We start from the raw sequence: 21,090 nt of genomic DNA on the forward strand, positions 1-21,090 counted from the left end.
ATATATAAAATCAGCGTTTGCTTTTCAGACATTTCCTAATCCTGTATGTTAGAATGAGACACTGAAGACGGAACTGCAACTCACAAGACCAGCATTTCCCAAACTGTGTTCTGTGAGATGCTGGTTTCTTGAGATGTTAGTGGTTACTCTGAGAAAAAGAAAATGCTTCTACATCAAATAGGTTGAGGAAATAGTGCATTTCAATCTCCCTTTCTTTGTGCTTCACAATGCACATCAGCATATTAGAGACTTTTGCAGGTTTCCTAAAGTTATTTGAACGTGGAATTCTTCTTTAGAACATCTATTAATATCTGACAGAATAGGTGTGTTTCTCAGAACCAGCTTGAGAAATGTTGCATTAGGCCATCATCATGAATAGCTGGGACTACAGGCACCTGACACTACACCTGGCTAACTTAAAACTTTTTTTTTTGTAGAGGCAAGGTCTCACTATTTTTTCCAGGCTGCTCTCAAACTCCTGACCTCAAACAATCCTCCCACCTCTGCCTCCCAAAGTGCTGGTGTTACTGTCATGAGTCACTGTGCCTGGCCCTATCTGCATTATTTATTAATGGTGTTTATTATATGTCTCCCCCACTGGAATGTGAGCTCTATGGGAGAAAGGGATCGTTGTTCATTGATGCATCCCAAACACCTAGAATGGAGCCTGGCACATAGTGGGCACTCAAAAATATTTGTTGTTGATTTGGGAGTAGAAAAAGATCCACACTGTCCTTCATGGCCTCTTCTCATATTTGGTCTTCTGTAGCCCCAGGGTCATTCTTACACAGGTAGGAGCAGGCAGTAATGTGGCTAACAGCCTCATCCCAGAGCCTGAGGACAATTTTAGATTCTTAGTCCTATGTGGGCTACTGTGTATGACCTCAAGCAGGTTACTTACATGCCCTTTCCCCCAGAATTCTCCTCTGCAAAATGGGGATAATATTAGCATTTATCTTACAGGCACATGAGAATTAAATGAATAATAATTACAGGGGAAAATCTTAAAATAGTGCCTAGTATGTAGTGCATGCTATGGTTTTGAGCTTAATTTATGTGACAGCTACTTAAATGAGTCCTATATTCTAGCTATTATTGTTTCTGGGTTTCCTTCTAAAGTTTAGTCAAATTTCTTTTTTCCTCCTCTTGCAACTTTTTGCCAAAATAGCAACAGAATAAAATAGTCTGTGGTTGTTTTAAAAGACACACAGCTATCAGTTATTTATCAAACTGACGCTGGTCTTGGGAAGGCAGAGACTCTAGGCAAGAGCAGTATTGAGGTAGAGGAAAGAAAGAAAAAAAAGCAAACTAAATAGAAACCATTCCAATGACCTTTGCTTTTTGTTCTTGGCAGAATCATTTAAAATGTTACTGACCAACATGGACTGTACTTTAATAGTCTGAGAAAGCTTGGTTACTGTGTTTTTACATGATAAGTTGGCAGATATCATTGATCTCATGGCAGAGGTTTTATTCCTTCTCTGTTCTGAATGTGTATAATATTGGCTTCCAGTGGGCTCTCATGATCTCACTGGTTGTTTCACACACGTTATCTCTTATATGTACCCAGAGGTGGGAGGTATATTTCTATTTTATATTCGGGATGATGAAATATTACTAATGTCACATGTCTTAGAGCATGTCCTTTTTCACAGAGGTGCAGTACTGCTGTGCTTGGCAAGTGGATTGATGCTTCCATCTTGTTTGTGGTTTCGTGGTACTGGTTTGATCTGGTGGGTTACAGGTATGTGGAATTTACCTGCAGATAGAACACGACTGAGCTTGGTTATCCAGTTTGTTTGCAAGCATGCGCAACTCGACTGAAAGTAGATACAACCATACAAATATGTACTGTGGCCAAATGGGCTGTTGTAAACAGCAACTATAATGCAGATGTCACCAATGTCACCGGTGACTACCTGCTCTGAGTTCCTGCTTCCTCCTACCTCCGCCTCCCCCTCCTCCTGTGGCTGTGCTGCTTTCCTGGACTACACTGCCATAATACTACCTACTCCCAAAAATACATAAACAAGGCACATGTGTTAAGTAGCAGATTTATAAAAATTCTTGATTTTTAATTAAAGTATATTATTTTATTTGTATAAACTTATGGGTTACAAGTGAGATTGATTGATTGATAACTTTTAAGTTCAGGGGTACATGTGCAGGTTTGTTACATAAGTAAACTCGTGCAATGGGGGTTTGTTGTACAGATAATTTTGTTACCCAGGTAATAAGCCTAGTACCCGTTATTCTTCCTGATCCTCTCTCTCCTCCTACCTGCCTCTGGTGGACCCCAGTGTCTGTTGTTCCCCTCTTTGTGTCCACGTGTTCTCATCATTCAGCTCCCATTTAATGATAACATGCAGCATTTGGTTTTCTGTTCCTGCATTAGTTTGCTGAGGATGATGGCCTCCAGCTCCATCTGTGTTCCTGCAAAGGATATGAGCTCATTCTTTTTTATGGCTGCATAGTATTCCATGGTGTATATTACCACATTTTCTTCATCCAGTTTACCATTGATGGGCATTTAGGTTGATTCCATGTCTTTGCTACTGTGAATAGCACTGCAATGAACATACGCGTGCATTTGTCTTTATGGTAGAACAATTTATATTCGTTTGGGTACATACCCAGTAATGGGATTGCTAGGTCAAATGGTAATTCTGTTTTGAGGAATTGCCACACTGATTTCCACAAATGTTAGATTAATTTACACTCTCACCAGCAGTGTATAGGTGCATAGATTGGGTAGTGGTCAAGTCAGAGTTCTTAGGCTGTCCCTCACCTGATGGATACAGTGAACCCATAAGTAATTCTCATCAGTAGCAGATTTTACTGAGGAGATGAGGGCTGTGCATTGCCATGTTGCTAGTCGCCAGACCTCTTTCACTCTTCAAGATTCCTTGCTTTTCTGTGTTTCAAAAATGCCATTTAGAGTTCCATGATGAAGCTCCATTTCCCTTTCTCCTTTACATGTAACAGTGGAGCTCCCAGCCTTCCACCCAGCTGTAGGGTCCATGTCTGCTTACTCAAAGACCTGACCCATCTCTTCCCAGTTACACCCTTTAGGACCCCAGAAGTATCAGTGAAGACAATCATGTTTTGGGCTGCCCTATTCCCTCTCCCCTAGTCTTTGTGAAGAGGAGGGAGCATTGAACTTATTTTCCTATAACAGAATTATGCCAGCCCTCCTCCTTTCCCTTAAAAGGCAATATTTAATGATTATAGTCAGGTTTTCTGACTCTAAGTAAAAAAAAAAAACACTTTATTATATAGCAAATACTATATTTGGTTTATGTGAGGAGAGATGAGATGTTGTTAATACATGTTAATTAAGTTGGTGATTCAGAGTGGTACTCTAGATGCTGTGTGTGGGTTTGAGAGACTGTATCAGTAATAGAAGATTTAGGATGACAACATAGCAAGTGAATTTCTGTACACCGTAAGTGCCATCACATTTGCATGGAAATGTATGTGTAATCCAGATACGTGGCTAAATCAATGAGGTTGGCCAGATCCTCTTCCTCCTGGAGCTATGTGAGCATACTGTTGCAGTCTTGTTGAGCTGTTTGTACTTGCTTGTGTATTTTTTGATAGGCATTGTATTTGGAGCCTGTGGAGGTTTGTGTGTACCTGAGAGTAATCTTTCTTCTCATCAGAGAGTTTATTTGTGAGATTCCTCAGGAAAAGGGCCAGGAAAGTTTGTCAGTGCTGAGTTTGCATTAAGCATATACAGTAGCTTCTTAATCTGCATATAACTTGGAAAAGGAAAAAGAAATGCATTGAGCGTTTGTTCAGCATTTATATCATGCCTTTTCTCATAAAGTATAAGCAAAGTGCTCATTGGGCAGGTAGTTAACAGCTTCATTTTAACCTGAAGAACACAGAGAAATAGACTGCTAGTTAAAGAACAGGAAAGCTGTGAACCTACCGTCTTATGCTTATTTCCCCAGACAAGTAAGGTCATATCCTTGAGAGTCAAACCTAATCTAGTTTTGTTGTCTTTCTGAAGTATTAAATAGTAGCTTTAAAGACTCTAAGAAAAGCCGATTTAAGGCTTCTAGAAGGCTGCTTGCAGTAGAAGAAAGCAGGGCCATAATTCGCCAGCCTCATCTTCCTTTCTGATCACTTACTCACCTGCAATAAGTTGGAGCTCAAGCTTAATTATCTGGAGGTGGTGCCCACTTTTCACTGTGATTCATCTCTGGAAACCACACAATAATGCAAGCTGTGGCCAAAGAAATCCTGTTTTCCCATTGCACAGTTTATGTTGACAATCCCAACTGGAGACTCAGCATGAAATTAATTATGGCAGTGACTGAACAATTTCATACAAGCAAAGATACAGGTGCTTTAAATGTTGATAGCAGTTAAATTAGTAAAGCCAGAGTTATATTTTTAAAAAAAGGCTAGATATAGTAAACACATTGATAGGACCCCATTGTACTATAGTGTCCAGATAATTTTACTATATGGAAAACTTCATTTATTGAAAACTTACATGTCAGTTATTATAATTGTTATTGAAATAGTTAACTATTACTTCTGCTTGATGTCTTTGATGTTGTACAGATTTGGGGGAGATTATTGGAGGGCCTCAAACAAAAGCAGTTAAGGAATACAGTTAAATGAAAAAGGTAAAGTGACTAACAGTGCGTATCATATACTGTCATTGGTGTACAAAAAGGAAGGGAAATGCATGCACATATGTATTTCTTTGTATGTGTAGGGTATCTCTGGAAGGATGCAATGGTAAGTGCTTACACTGGATTGGTTGCCTTCACTAAGGGGAACAAATGGGTTACGGGTCAGAAAGTCCCTTTTGTAGCATTTGAATTGTAATTTTGAATTTATAACCTATTTAAACAGTACAATTTTGGTGGATTTAAAATATAGAGCCTATTTAAAAATAGAAATAAAAATGATAACAGTCAAGATAAATTTGAGAGATGTTTTCATTCCCTCTAGATAATTCTCTGTAGTAAGGAGAACAATATTATTCTAACGTCTTTAGATTAGAATATCAAATTCGGGATCATTCTTTTAAAAACAGTCATTGTAAGCCGTAAGTAAGAAAAATTCAACCTCACTAACAGTCAAATAAGTGCAGTTTAAAATGTCATAGCATTTTCGACCTTAATTTGGTAAAGATTTTTGGTATTATTACATATATTTGGTAAAGATTTTTACCAAATTAAAGATGAAATTTTGGCAGGATGTAAGAGGTGTCAAGACTTGGCAAGTTTTCTGCAGGAAGCAAAGACAAGTATTAGGTTTCCTGAAAGTTGGGTATAAGGTTTCCTGAAAGTTGCTTTCAGGAAAGCAACTGGTCACAAGTCATGACTTTAAAACACTTATGCCCCTTGACATAAGAGTTGTGTTGCTAGGAATCTGTTTTAAGGAAATAATAGGTAATGTGGTAAGGGATCATTGACAAAAAAAGATGTTCATCACACTGTTGTTTTAAAAGCTTGACATAGGAACCTTCACAAATGGCCAGCAATAGGAAAATGCTTACTTATATTGTGGTGTATTTATCCAGTGAAGTATTATATGTACATTAAAATGTTTTAGAAAAAAATTATTTACACTAGTAAATGTTCCCGATATAATGTTTCATAAATAGCAGCATATAGTCTTTAATATGTGGTACAATTCCATTTATGTAAAAATACTTCTGTATATACACAGAAGAGACTTAGAAATACACAGAAATATTGGCTGTGGTTATCTCCATCTTAGACAATCCTTAATTGCTTCTTTTCAGTTCTGTATTTTTAAAATTTCTAAAGCAAATAGGCATTACAGTTGTTTTATTTTAAAATGAAAAAATTCCATTGAGAATCTAGGTATTTGAAGATCTCCCTATTGGAGTTAAACTCCATGGGTTGTAGAGGACCTTGCAATCTAGTTCGCATGCTCATCTGAGAGATGTTCTTTTTGAAGTGGGGAGAAATAGGCAGTCAGGCAGGTGGCATTGCCCTGTGATGGTGCAATGGAATGTATTGATGAACTTATTGAGCCATGGGGCATTAAGATGCTGACTGGGGCCACTTTCTGCTTCCCACTCCTTTCTGGAGTTCTTGGCCGAAGTAGTGAAGAGCCTGCTCTAGCTACCCTTGAAGGGTGGGTCCCAATTATACAACATGGATTGGAATGTTTCAAAAATGCCATATTTTCTATGGAAAGGGGTTATATTGATGGTCCCAAGATGGAGTGGACCCTGCAGTGCTATTTCAAAGCTGATTTCACAAGAATTGGGGGAAAGGTTATGTGATCTCAGCATTGGCTCAATAAACTAACATTTACAGAGTGCCTGCTGTGGATCAGGCAGAATGCATAGCTCCTGACACCTAGCAGGCTGTTGGGTAATGAATGAACTGATTGCAGAATTGCTAAAGCAGTGAGCCTACAAATGCTACGTCTTCTCTTGGGGCTGTGTGGCTGGAAAAGTCAATGTACCTCTTGTAGGACAGGTGGTAGCATTTAGATGGACAGAAATTCCTTAGAAGCCCCTTAACAGAAGTGTTCTAGAAACCACACTCTACCTGTTTTCTAATGTCCTGCATCTGATTGGTTAAATGTAATATTTTTGGACATATTTTTGGTATTGCAGATAATTTTAGTTTTTATTGCTGTTAGGATCTTAACAGCAATTACCTAAAAATACCCTTTTCACTCCTCCTGCCCTTTCTGAAGAAATAGCAGTGAACTGAGATTTACTAGATCCACATTCTACCTCCAGTTGAGACAATAACTGGCTGTGTGACATTAGGTAAATCACATTAACCTTGTCAGACCTTAGTTTTCTCATCTGTCTGGAGATTGGATCAGTATACCCCTAAGGTCAGTTCTGGTCCTAAAGGCTATAAATTGGTCATCCTCTAAGCTCGACTGCTTTCCTGTCTGATACGTTTCTCTCTCTCACAAACAGGAACAGCTTCAGCTGCGGGGCTCCTTTACCTGCACACATGGGCAGCTGCTGTGTCTGGCTGTGTCTTCGCCATCTTTACTGCATCCATGTGGCCCCAAACACTTGGACACCTTATTAACTCAGGGATGAACCCTGGGAAAACCATGACCATTGCCATGATATTTTATCTTCTAGAAATATTTTTCTGTGCCTGGTGCACAGCTTTTAAGTTTGTCCCAGGAGGTGTCTACGCTAGAGAAAGATCAGATGTGCTTTTGGGTGAGTACATTTGAAAGGTCTGGATTAAAATAATTGCTCAAAAATATCCTTATGGACTGACCAGGATTTAGCACTTTATGTAACTGGTGGAAGTAAGCAGGATGATCTAGCTTTCTTGGTAAAATAGACTCTCTTGATTAAAACACAAAACCTGGAGGGATGTCTAAATTATAAATTAAAATCAAATGTATTAATTTACCAGCGCATTTCTGTAATACTTATTACTACAAAGGTCTTTTAAATTAATTAGTTGTGAAAAGATTCAGTCCATACTAAAGCGTAAACAATGTAACACTTGTGTTATACGATGTGTTAGGAAAAGGTATGATCATGATACTCATGCTGTCACTTCAGTGGTTGGCTCATAAATATACATGGGGATTGTGATTTTTTGGGATTCCCCTGAATTTTATTTATGAATGTTTTTTGAGATGAGGTCTTACTCTGGCAGTGATGTGATCACAGCTCACTGCAGCCTTGAGCTCCTGGGCTCAAGCGATCCTTCTACCTCTGCCTCCCAAGTAGTTGGGTCTACTAGGTGTGGGCCACCACACTCCACTAATTTAAAAAAATTTTTATAGAGACAGGGGTCTTGCTATGTTGCACAGGCTGGTCTTGAACTCCTGGCCTCAAGTGATCCTCCTGCCTTGGCTTCCCAAAGTGCTAGGATTACAGGTGTGAGTCACCACACCTAGACTCTATTATTTTTATTTACCATATTTGTAACAAAAAATTCATATATCTTAGTGTAAATGGTAAATCTCCAAGTCATAGAACATATATATTTACCATTTTAGTGGTTATGAATTTGCACACCAAAATTATAATTTAATAAACTTAGCTCAGTTTAATATTTTAAAAATTGATTCACATACCAAAATTATAATTTCATAAACTTAGTTCAATTTTAATATTTTAAAAATTGGCTTCTGGCAATAATACAATTATTGGTGTATACCAGGCATACATAAATCGAATGTTGTGAATCATTTTAGTTTACATAATTTTAGCTTAAGTAACATGTCAAATACTTCCACAAAATGTTTGAAAGAGGAGGAGAAAAAACATGTTAATAATGTTAATAATAAGAACAAACATGTTTGTTTGTTCACTTATTCATTAAAAATATTAACACGATTTCACTGGTTGTCTACATTTTGAAAAAAAAATGATCATGTACCTTATGTTCCAGGAACAGTGCCAGATACTGAAGATTATTTTTCCACCTTTTTATCTGTATAAATTTGTGGGGTACAAGTGCAATTTTGTTACATGCATAGTTTGCATAGTGGTTAAGTCAGGGCATTTAGAGTATCCATCACCCTGACAGGGTACATTGTATCCATTAATCAATTTCTCATCATTGCCCCCTTTCCCACCCTCTCACTCTTCTGGTCTACTTTATCTACCACTCCCAGCTGCTGAAATATTAAAAACACCCACTGTCCTTGCCTACCTGGAGCTTTAGTTGAATGGGGGAAACATCATATATAAAACGAGACAAATACTTAAGAAATTACAGTTGCGTGAGTGCTACTCAGGAGAAGTGAAGGCTTCTATTTGGGTTCTGTTTTTTTTTTTTTCCTTTTTTTTTTTTTTTGAGACAGGGTCTTGTTCTGTTGCTCCAGCTGGAGTGCAGTGGTGCAATCATAGCTCCCTGTATCCCTGAGCTCCCCCCTCAACCTCCCAAGTAGCTGGGTCTCCAGGCACACACCACCATGCCTGGCTGATTATGTTGTTTTTTGTAGAGATGGGGTCTCACTTTGCTGCCCAGGCTGGTGTCGAACTCCTGGGCTTACGCAATTCTCTTGCCTCGGCTTCCCAAGGTGCTGGGATTACATCTACCTGGGTTCTGTTACAGTTCCCCTGGTGCCCTGATAGACATCCAACTACTCTGCACATTTTGCCATATGCTTTTCTACCCCATGAGCTAGACATCTGTCAGGAGAGGCTGGTTTGAAAGACATATTTTAAAATTACATGAAATATTTTTGAATTAACTTGGAGAATTTGGTATTTCTGGTAAATACCCAAGCTTTCATCTAATGAGAGAAACACATTGCTGCATTTCCTCCGTGGTAACCTTGGCTTTGCAAACTTTGTATTTCTTCTGATTTCTTCTGATTCAGGTGTGTGTACTCTCTCCTGCTTTGTTTTCTTGTCCAATGCCCTGCTTTTTTTCTTATACCAGCTTGCTTAGGGATCTGCCATGAGAAAAAAACAAATGAAAGTAAGAGCTATTCCATGCATGAGTTTGTTTCTTTAGAATTTTATGAACGATCAGTTTTTTTTTTAGTTTCTTCTCACTACTTATGGAATTGTAGAAACAGTGCATAATTACAGCTTCATACAACTAAGAACTTTAAAGAAAAATAGGAGTGATGTTATTTGATGAGGCCACAAAAGCCAGGAAATGTTGGTAATATTCAGAGTGGCTTTTAATACAACTGAGTTGAAAAGAATATTTATTATATCAGAATTTAGTTATAAATTTATTTTCTGGATTCTTCCTGCTATTTCCTGGAAAATTGGACACCGCTGTTTTTGCTTGGCTTCTGACTTTTACTTGACATTTCTTAAATGCCTTAATTTCTTAATTTCCATATGGCAGCATATCTCTGTTTCCATTCTTAGTATGTATGGTTTTAGATGAAGTAAGTAAACTTTAAGTGTAAGCTAGTTTGTTGCATATCCCAATTTAGCTCCACTTTATTGGCTGGTCTGTTGGCACACTGTGAGTTCCAGCATGCATCCTCTGTGAGGCCTCTGTGCCCAGAAAACTCACACCCTGGGGCAGAATTATCACAAGCACTGCCATATTAAGAGCCTACATATGATCCATTGTGATCCTCAACCTGGTGCACGGAAGGGCTCTTATTGCATCCCTATGGGAGCTCAGAAGACTTCACTGTCCCCTGCCCAATCAACAGTCAGTCATGAACACGTTCAGCAACCTAACAACTAGGAAATACTCAAGAAATTCAAAGAAATATGTATCGGGAAAAGGCTGGGGTCCTGTCATTTAAAGCACGATTCCTAGAACCCTACCTGATATTTTCCAGTTATCAAAAGCACTACTAGAGTAATTGTTTAGGTTCTGAGATAAATTAAATCAGTACATGAATTTCCAGGGTATGTTCCTTTCAAGGAACTCTCAGCTGCTGGAATACAACATTGGAAGGATTTTTGGATCAGACTATAACATATTCTTTCTTTCTCTTATAACAGGGACAATGATGTTAATTATTGGGCTGAATATGCTATTTGGTCCTAAGAAAAACCTTGACTTGCTTCTTCAAACAAAAAACAGTTCTAAAGTGCTTTTCAGAAAGAGTGAAAAATACATGAAACTTTGTAAGTATAGTTTTACATTCTTAAAAAAATTAATTATATAAAATTCTAAACGTATGAAATTAAAGAGTATAATGATCCCTCATGTATCCTTCATCCTGTTTCAGCAATTCTCAACATTTTGCCATGTTGTTAATAGCTATCTTCTCTAGTTTTTAAAAAAAATTATACTTTAAGTTCTAGGGTACATGTGCACAACGTGCAGGTTTGTTACATAGGTATACATGTGCCATGTTGGTTTGCTGGACCCATCAACTCGTCATTTACCTTAGGTATTTCTCCTAATGCTATCCCTCCCCCCTCACCCCACCCCACAGCAGGCCCCAGTGTGTGATGTTCCCCACCCTGTGTCCGTGTGTTCTCATTGTTTAATTCCCACCTATGAGTGAGAACATGCGGTGTTTGGTTTGTTGTCCTTGTGATAGTTTGCTGAGAATGATGGTTTCCAGCTTCATTCATGCCCCTGCAAAGGACATGAACTCATTTTTTATGGCTGCCTAGTATTCCATGGTGTATATGTGCCACATTTTCTTAATCCAGTCTATCATTGATGGACATTTGGGTTGGTTCCAAGTCTTTGCTATTGTGAATAGTGCTGTAATAAACATACGCATGCATGTGTCTTTATAGTAGCATGATTTATAATCCTTTGGGTATATACCCAGTAATGGGATTGCTGGGCCAAATGGTATTTCTAGTTCTAGATCCTTGAGGAATCACCACACTGTTTTCCACAATGGTTGAACTTATTTACACTCCCACCAACAGTATAAAAGCGTTCCTATTTCTCCATATCCTCTCCAGCATCTGTTGTTTCCTGAGTTTTTAATGATCGCCATTCTAACTGGTGTGAGATGGTATCTCATTGTGGTTTTGATTTGCATTTCTCTGATGCCCAGTGATGATGAGTGTTTTTTCATGTGTATGTTGGCTGCATAAATGTCTTCTTTGGAGAAGTTTCTGTTCATATCCTTTGCCCAATTTTGATGGAGTCGTTTGTTTTTTTCTTGTAAATTTGTTTAAGTTCTTTGTAGATTCTGGATATTAGCCCTTTGTCAGATGGATAGATTGCAAAAATTTTGTCCCATTCTGTAGGTTTCCTGTTCACTCTGATGGTAGTTTCTTTTGCTGTGCAGAAGCTCTTCAGTTTAATTAGATCCCATTTGTCAATTTTGGCTTTTGTTGCATTGCTTTTGGTGTTTTAGTCATGAAGTCTTTGTCTATGCCTATGTCCTGAATAGTATTGCCTAGGTTTTCTTCTAGCGCTTTTATGGTTTTAGGTCTAATATTTAAGTCTTTAATCCATCCTGAATTAATTTTTGTACAAGGTGCAAGGAAGAAATCCAGTTTCAGCTTTCTCCATATGGCTAGCCAGTTTTCCCAGCACCATTTGTTAAATAGGGAACCCTTTCCTCATTTCTTGTTTTTGTCAGGTTTGTCAAAGATCAGATGGTTGTAGATGTGAGGTGTTATTTCTGAGGCCTCTGTTCTGTTCAATTGGTCTATATATTTGTTTTGGTATGAGTACCATGCTGTTTTGGTTACTGTAGCCTTGTAGTATAGTTTGAAGTCAGGTAGCCTGATGCCTCCAGCTTTGTTCTTTTTGCTTAGGATTGTCTTGGCTATGTGGGCTCTTTTTTGGTTCTGTATGAACTTTAAAGTAGTTTTTTCCAATTCTGTGAAGAAAGTCACTGGTGACTTGATGGGGATGGCATTGAATCTATAAATTACCTTGAGCAGTATAGCCATTTTCATGATATTGATTCTTCCTATCCATGAGCTTGGAATATTCTTCCATTTGTTTGTGTCCTCTTTTATTTCATTGAGCAGTGGTTTGTAGTTCTCCTTGAAGAGGTCCTTCACATCTCTTTTAAGTTGGATTCCTAGGTATTTTATTCTCTTTGTAGCAATTGTGAATGGAAATTCACTCATGATTTGGCTCTGTGTTTGTGTTATTGGTGTATAGGAATGGTTGGGATTTTTGCACACTGATTTTGTATCCTGAGACTTTGCTGAAGTTGCTTATCAGCTTAAGGAGATTTTGGGCTGAAATGATGGGGTTTTCTAAATATACAATCATGTCATCTGCAAACAGGGACAATATGACTTCCTCTTTTCCTAACTGAATGCACTTTATTCCCTTCTCTTGCCTGATTGCCCTGGCCAGAACTTCCAACACTATGTTGAATAGGAGCGGTGAGAGAGGGCATACTTGTCTTGTGCTGGTTTTCAAAGGGAATGCTTCCAGTTTTTGCCCATTCAGTATGATATTGACTGTGGGTTTGTCATAAAGGGCTCTTATTATTTTCAGATATGTTCCATTAATACCTAGTTTATTGAGAGTTTTTAGCATGAAGCACTGTTGAATTTTGTCGAAGGCCTTTTCTGCATCTATTGAGATAATCATGTGGTTTTGGTCTTTGGTTCTGTTTATGTGATGGATTATGTTTATTGGCTTGCATATGTTGAACCCACCTTGCATCCCAGGGATGAAGCTAACTTGATCTTGGTGGATAAGCTTTTTGATGTGCTGCTGGATTCGGTTTGCCAGTATTTTATTGAGGATTTTCACAGTGATGTATATCAGGGATATTGGTTTAAAATTCTCTTTTTTTGTTGTGTCTCTGCCAAGCTTTGGTATCAGGATGATGCTGGTCTCACAAAATGAGTTAGGGAGGATTCCCTCTTTTTCTATTGATTGGAATAGTTTTAGAAGGTATGTTACCAGCTCCTCTTTGTACCTGTGGTAGAATTCGGCTGTGAATCCTTCTGGTCCTGGACTTTTTTTGGTTGGTAGGCTGTTAATTATTGCCTCAATTTCAGAGCCTGTTATTGGTCTATTCAGAGATTCAACTTCTTCCTAGTTTAGTCTTGGGAGGGTGTATGTGTACAGGAATTTAACAATGTCTTCTAGATTTTCTAGTTTATTTGCATAGAGGTGTTTATAGTATTCTCTGATGGTAGTTTGTATTTCTGTGGGATTGATGGTGATATCCCCTTATCATTTTTTATCATGTCTATTTGATTCTTCTCTCTTTTCTTCTTTATTAGTCTTGCTAGTGATCTATCAATTTTGTTGATCTTTTCAAAAAACCACCTCCTGGATTCATTGATTTTTTTGAAGGATTTTTGTGTCTCTATCTCCTTTAGTTCTGCTCTGATCTTAGTTATTTCTTGCCTTCTGCTAGCTTTTGAATTTGCTGGCTCTTGCTTCTCTAGCTCTTTTAATTGTGATGTTAGGGTGTTGATTTTAGATCTTTCCTGCTGTCTGTTTTGGGCATTTAGTTCTATAAATTTCCCTCTACACACTGCTTTGAATGTGTCCCAGAGATTCTGGTACATTGTGTCTTTGTTCTCATTGGTTTCAAAGAACATCTTTATTTCTGCCTTCATTTCATTATTTACCCAGTAGTCATTCAGGAGCAGGTTGTTCGGTTTCCAGGTAGTTGTGTGGTTTCGAGTGAGTTTCTTAATCCTGAATTCTAATTTCATTGCACTGTGATCTAAGAGACAGTTTGTTATGATTTTGGTTCTTTTATGTTTGCTGAGGAGTGCTTTACTTCCATTTATGTGGTCAATTTTGGAATAAGTGTGATGTGGTTCTGAGAAAAATGTATATTCTGTTGATTTGGGGTGGAGAGTTCTGTAGATGTCTATTAGGTCCGCTTGGTGCAGAGCTGAGTTCAAGTCCTGGATATCCTTGTTAACCTTCTGTCTCATTGATATGTCTAATATTGACAGTGGGGTATTAAAGTCTCCTATTATTATTGTGTGGGAGTCTAAGTCTCTTCGTAGGTCTCTAAGGACTTGCTTTATGAATCTGGGTGCTCCTGTATTAGGTGCATATATATTTATGATAGTTAGCTCTTCTTGTTGAATTGATCCCTTTACCTTACTATTATGTAATGGCCTTCTTTGTCTCTTTTGATCTTTGCTGGTTTAAAGCCTGTTGTATCAGAGACTAGGATTGCAACCCCTCCTTTTTTTTGCTTTCCATTTGCTTGGTAGATCTTCCTCCATCCCTTTATTTTGAGCCTATGTGTGTGTGCATGCGAGATGGGTCTCCTGAATACAGCACAGTAATGGGTCTTGACTATCCAATTTGCCAGTCTGTGTCTGGGGCATTCAGCCCATTTACATTTAAGGTTAATATTGTTATGTGTGAATTTGATCCTATCATTATGATGTTAGCTGGTTATTTGCCCATTAATTGGTGCAGTTTCTTCATAGCATTGATGGTCCTTACAATTTGGAATGTTTTTGCATGGTACTGGTTGGCATGTTTTTGCAGGTACTGGTTGTTCCTGTCCATGTTTAGTGCTTCCTTCAGGAGCTCTTTTAGGGCAGGCAGGCCTAGTGGTGACAAAATCTCTCAGCATTTGCTTGTCTGTAAAGTATTTTATTTCTCCTTCACTTATGAAGCTTAGTTTGGCTGGTTATAAAATTCTGGGTTGAAAATTCTTTTGTTTAAGAATGTTGAATATTGGTCTCCACTCTCTTCTGGCTTGTAGGGTTTCTGACAAGAGATCCGCTGTTAGTCTGATGGGCTTACCTTTTTGGGTAACCCAACATTTCTCTCTGGCTGCCCTTAACATGTTTTCCTTTATTTCAACCTTGGTGAATCTGACAGTCATGTGTCTTGGGGTTGCTCTTCTTGAGGAATATCTTTGTGGTGTTCTCTGTATTTCCTGAATTTGAATGTTGGCCTGCCTTGCTAGGTTGGGGAAGCTCTTCTGGATAATATCCTGCAGAGTGTTTTCCAACTTGGTTCCATTCTCCCCGTCACTTTCAGGTACACCAATCAAACCTAGATTTGGTCTTTTCACATAGTTCCAAAGTTCTTGGAGGCTTTGTTCATTTCTTTTCACTCTTTTTTCTCTAAACTTGTCTTCTGACTTTATTTCATTAATTTGATCTTCAATCACTGATATCCTCCTTCCACTTGATCAAATCAGCTATTGAAGCTTGTGCATGCATCACGAAGTTCTTGTAGCATTGTTTTCAACTCCATCAGGTCATTTAGGGTCTTCTCTACACGTTTATTCTAGTTAGCCATTCGTCTAACATTTTTCAAGGTTTTTAGCTTCCTTGCAATGGGTTAGAACAAGCTCCTTTAGCTCGGAGAAGTTTGTTATTACCCACCTTCTGAAGCTTACTTCTGTCAACTCATCAAAGTCATTCTCCGTCCAGCTTTGTTCCATTGCTGGTGAGGAGCTGTGATCCTTTGGAGGAGAAGAGGCACTCTGGTTTTTAGAATTTTTGGCTTTTCTGATCTGGTTTCTCTCCATCTTTGTGGTTTTATCTACCTTTAGTCTTTGATGTTGGTGACCTACAGATGGAGTTTTGGTGTGGATGTCCTTTTTGTTGATGCTGATGCTATTCCTTTCTGTTTGTTAGTTTTCCTTCTAACAGTCAGGTCCTTCAGCTGCAGGTCTGTTGGAGTTTGCTGGAGGTCCACTCCAGACGTTTGCCTGGGTATCACCAGCGGAGGCTGCAGAACAGGAAATATTGCAGAATAGTAAATATTGCTGCCTGAGCCTTCATCTGGAAGCTTTGTCCTAGATTGGCACCCACCTGTATGAGGTGTCTCTTAGCCCCTACTGGGAGGTGTCTCCCAGTTAGGCTACATGGGGGTCAGGGACCTACATGAGGAGGCAGTCTGTCTGTTCTCAGAGCTCAAATGCCGTGCTGGGAGAACCACTGCTCTCTTCAGAGCTGTTAGACAGGGACGTTTAAGTCTGCAGAAGTTTCTCCTGCCTTTTGTTCAGCTATGCCTGGCCCACAGAGATGGAGTCCATAGAGGCAGTAGACCTTGCTGAGCTGTGGTGGGCTCCACCCTGTTCGAACTTCCTGGCTGCTTTGTTTACTTACTCTAGCCTGAGCAATGGTGGATGCCCCTCCCCCCACCAGGCTGCGCCTTGGAGGTTGATCTCAGACTGCTGCACTAGCAGTGAGCAAGGCTCCCTGTGTGTGGTACCCACCCAGCCAGGCACAGGACGGTATCTCCTGTTCTGCCGGTTGCTAAGACCATGGGAAAAACACAGTATTTTGGCGGGAGTGTCCTGTTTTTCCAGGTACAGTCTGTCATGGCTTGCCTTGGCTAGGAAAGGGAAATCCTCTGACCCCTTGCACTTCCCGGGTGAGGTGATGCCATGCCCTGCTTCAGATCACCCTCCGTGGGCTGCACCCACTGTGCAACCAGTCCCAATGAGATGAACCAGGTACCTCAGTTGGAAATGCAGAAATCGCCTGTCTTCTGTGTCGATCATGCTGGGAGCTGCAGAACAGAGCTGTTCCTATTCGGCCATCTATTTCTCTACTTTTTTTTTGTACTTTAAAGCAAATCTCTGATATCGTGCCATTTCCACCATAAATACTCTGTATTGGTTTTATTTCATTTCTAACATAGATAAGAGAATTCAACATGCAGAATTTCCAAAATGATTTGTTCTAATGGTTGAGACTATTTACTCCATTTCTTGTTTTCCTTTTTTGGGGAGATTATGTTAATGTTTGGGATGCTGATGAACTAAAATCTCAAACATGAAATTAGTTTACTATTCAATATAGTAAACTCATTTAAAATAGACTGGATTAAATAAAAATGTATTGAATGTATTAAATGTGCAGATAGTGTGTTAAGTAGTTGTTAAGTAGGATTCAAAGATGTGAATAATGGTCTCCACCTTCAAGGACTTGGTGCTTTACAAAGGAGACAAAATATTATAGTGTAAAGATATAAAAACAATTAAGAAGCTGTATAAGTTCTCTATGTATTTCCAAAAGAAATATCACAAAACAGACCATTATATAAAAACCTTCATATGTGTTTCATCTTAATTTAAAAGATTATATTTGGCCCGGTGCAGTGGTTCACTTCTGTAATCCCAGCACTTTGAAAGGCCAAGGCAGGAGGATTGCTTGGGGCCAGGAGTTCGAGACCAGTGTAAGCAATGTAGTGAGACCCCATCTCTACAAAAAATTTAAAAATCAGCCACTTGTGGTGGTGCATCTGCAGTCCCAGTAGTCTCAGCTACTAGGGAAGGCGAGGGTGAAGTGGGAGGATCTTTTGAGCCTGGGAGATCAAGGCTGCAGTGATGGTGCCACTGCACTTCAGCATGGATGACAGAATGAGACTCTGACTCAAAAAAAAAAGAGAAGAAAAGATTCTATTTAAACTTAGGGAGAAATGAGATTTTTTTGGTGTGTTTTCTTATGTTTTGGTATATCCCTTGAAACAAATAACTAGCAGTTTTTGTTTTTAATCCTGACAATCTTTGTCTTTTTTTGTTGTTGTTGGTAAGAACCATAATTCTTTAATTCACTTATCAAATCGAGGCATTTGGAACAGTTTATTTACAGTTATTTAGTCATTTTTGTGTGATTAAAAAAGACAAGTTTCTTAGAGCAATTTTAGATTCATAGGAAAATTATATGGAAAGCACAGAGATTTTTCCATATGCCTCATGCCCCCACATACATACAGCACCCCCCACTATCAAAATTACTCACCAGAATGATACATTTGTTATAATAAATGAACCTACATTGATACATCATTGTCACCCAAAGGCCATAGTTTACATTAGGGTTCACTTTTAGCTTTGTACAGTTTAGGAGTTTTGACAAACGTATAATTACATAGATCCCTCAGTGCAGTATCATACAGAATACTTTCTCTGCCCTAAACATCCCCTGTGCCTCACCTAATCATCTATTCCTCCTCCAAACCCCTGGCAACCACTAATGTTTTACTGTTTTCATTGTTTTGCGTTTTCCAGAATGTCAAGTTTTGTCTTTTAAGGGTTTAATCTATTTTTACCATGATTTCTGAATGTATATTTATCTAATTTGATCATCTTACTTTTCTTTTTCATTTTCCACTTTTTCTAGGTATGTTTTTTCCTTTTTCTTTTTGATTTTTTTTTCATTGATTAGGGTTTTTTTTTTCCTTATGCCCCTCCTCCCCACTCCTCCTTCTAGTTTGGAAATTATACTTTCAATATCTATTCTTTTAATAGTTGGTTGTTTTTCTCTTAGCACATTGAAGATATTATTCTCCTGTCTTCTGCTGTTGAGAAGTCAGCTGTCAGTGTAATTGTTTTTCCTTTGAAAATAATCTGTCTTTTCTCTTTGGCAGCTCTTAAGATTTTTCTGTGTTTTGGTGTTCCGTAGTTTCACTGTGATATATCTGGATGCAGATTTTTTCCTCCATCTTGCTTGGTAGTCTTCAGGCTTTATGAATCTGAAGAGTCATGTCTTTTATTATTTCTGGAAAATTCTCAACATTATTCCTGCAAATATTGCTTCTGTCCCATTCTTTCTCTTTCTTTTTGACTCCAATTAGATATGTGCTGGACTTTCTTATTCTGTTTTCCATTGCTGTTAACCTCTTTCATATTTTCTGCCTCTATGTTTTGGGCTGCCCCTTGAACTAATTCTCTATTCAGCTTTGTCTAATTTGATTGTCTTTGAGTTTCTAATTTCAATTATTATAATTATCTTTTTATTTCTAGAACTCTATTTGATTTCTTTTCAAAATTTTCTGATTATTTATTTTAGTCTCATGTTCCCTAGTCATACTTTTGAATACCCTCTTTTATTTTTGTAAATATAATAAGCATACTTGTTTTATATTCTGATTCAGAGAGTTCCAACATCTGTCTCTTTGTGGGCTTGATTCTGCAGGGTGTTTTTTTCTTTGTTTCCTGCTCATGGAAACTTGTTTTCTTGTGTGTTTTGTGACTTATTTTTACTTTAAGCTCATGGTCCTTGGAACATTTTTAGGGAAAATTCTTGAAATCTGGGTTTAAAGAGTGGTTGATGTACACATGTCACACATGAAAATTAACCCAAGAACTACACATTTCCCCTTTGCACAAAATCATTGGCCAATAAATTCAATAATTTTATAAACCTTGTTATTTTAAAACAAATTTAGGTGTTTTTTTTCCCTAGTGCCATGTGTTTATTCCCTCCCATGAGAGTGGTTCACATACAGAGCACGCACAGGAGTGGGCACCATGGAAGAGGGCAGCCTTCCTGGCTTCTGATGGGAGGATCTTGGCCTCATGGTGTAAGAAGGGAGAGGATGGTTTATCTCCTGCCTTCACTGGGGCCTAGGGGACCCAGGAGCAAATTCCACCCCTTCCATCTCCTCAGCCAAGGAGAAGCCACCTTGGTGACGTTTAGTTCCAACCATTATAGTAAGCGGAGAAGGGATTGGCCTGGTCTCAACCATTACAGGGTGAAGATATAAACAGTAAAGGAAGGTACAGTTTGGATGAGGCCACAAAAGAGGGCAGATGACACCATCAGAAGCATGTGCAGGGGAGGGGCAGTTACTGGGCTTCTGGGCTGCTTAGTCCCTTCACCTTATCTGTGATGACCTTTGCCTGCTCGAAAACAACCTTCTCAGTGATGCCAGCTTCCCTTGCATCTAGCTTCTTCCCAATGCAGGCAATTACTCCAAGTCCCTCTGCCAGAGCATGGGCCACTTTCTGCTCAATAAGTTCATCTGACTCCCCAAAGACATGCCTTCTCTCTGAGTGCCCCGGGACCACCCACGTAGCTCCGCAGTCTTTGATTATGCCAGGGCTGATCTCCCCAGTAAAGGCCCCATTAGTCACTTTGTAGCAGTTCTGCGCAGGCACAGCAATCTTGGGATCTAGCTTCTGCTGGGTGAAGTCGATATAGGCAGTTGGGGGAGAGCAAACCACCTCAGCGTCGGCTGGCACCTTGGTCGTGTTCAGTATCAGTGAGCTCCCCAAGACTCTTCTTCCACCCATTCATCTTCCAGTTCCCCCAAGAAGAACTTCCTGGAGGGTGCCATGGCACTGGAGCTGAGGCACTGAAGGTCAGTGTCAGCAAATTTATTTTTATTTTATTTATTTAAAAAACCCCCAATTATTTCTTTTTTCTGTTTAGTTCTGTGGCTGCTTGTTGGTGTGGGATTGTTGGGATTAGGACTACGGCATAAAGCCTATGAGAGAAAACTGGGCAAAGTGGTAAGTAATTAAAAACCTTGAAATAGAATTTTATATGGTATATATATGTGCATATATTTGTACAGTTTACCATTCTGATTGAACCTGGATCTGATGACTTCAGAGCCCTGGGCCCTATCTCCTTAACCCTTATGTGCCAGACTGATAAGATAGTGGGATTATTTTATGAAGTTGGGTTCTTGGAATACGATAGGCCCATACACTAGAGGCAAATTGTTGATGATTTTGTTTTATGGAGTTATTTCTGCCATTCATGATTTAACATATCTGAACTATGTGTATTAGTTTGTTCTTGCACTGCCATAAAGAAATACTTGAGACTGGGTAATTTATAAAGAAGAATTTTAATTATCCCACGGTTCTGCAGGCTGTACAGGAAGCATGGAGGTATCTGCTCTACTTCTGGGGAGGCCTCAGGAAACTTGCAATCATAGTGAAAGGCAAACAGGGAGCTAATTATCTTATGTGGTGGAGCAGGTACAAGAGAGAGAGGGAGTAGGTGCTACACATTTTTTTTTTTATTTGATGGAGTCTCAC

At 38.9% G+C, this 21,090-nt stretch overlaps 1 protein-coding gene and 1 pseudogene across 2 annotated transcripts in view; one reads left to right on the forward strand and one right to left on the reverse strand.

Annotated features, from left to right (window-relative positions):
• Positions 1-21,090, forward strand: part of CWH43 (cell wall biogenesis 43 C-terminal homolog) — a 75,591-nt gene that overhangs the window by 10,550 nt on the left and 43,951 nt on the right. For both annotated transcript variants that reach the window (XM_004038657.4, XM_055385583.2), the window contains 4 exons: positions 1,656-1,744; positions 6,938-7,195; positions 10,424-10,549; positions 20,474-20,553. In XM_004038657.4, coding sequence (XP_004038705.2) covers positions 1,656-1,744; positions 6,938-7,195; positions 10,424-10,549; positions 20,474-20,553 — 553 coding nt within the window. The remainder of the gene's footprint in view (positions 1-1,655; positions 1,745-6,937; positions 7,196-10,423; positions 10,550-20,473; positions 20,554-21,090) is intronic.
• Positions 19,888-20,396, reverse strand: LOC109026447 (triosephosphate isomerase-like; annotated as a pseudogene).

Source organism: Gorilla gorilla, chromosome 3 (assembly GCF_029281585.2).
Source record: "Gorilla gorilla gorilla isolate KB3781 chromosome 3, NHGRI_mGorGor1-v2.1_pri, whole genome shotgun sequence".
Lineage (NCBI taxonomy): Eukaryota > Metazoa > Chordata > Mammalia > Primates > Hominidae > Gorilla > Gorilla gorilla.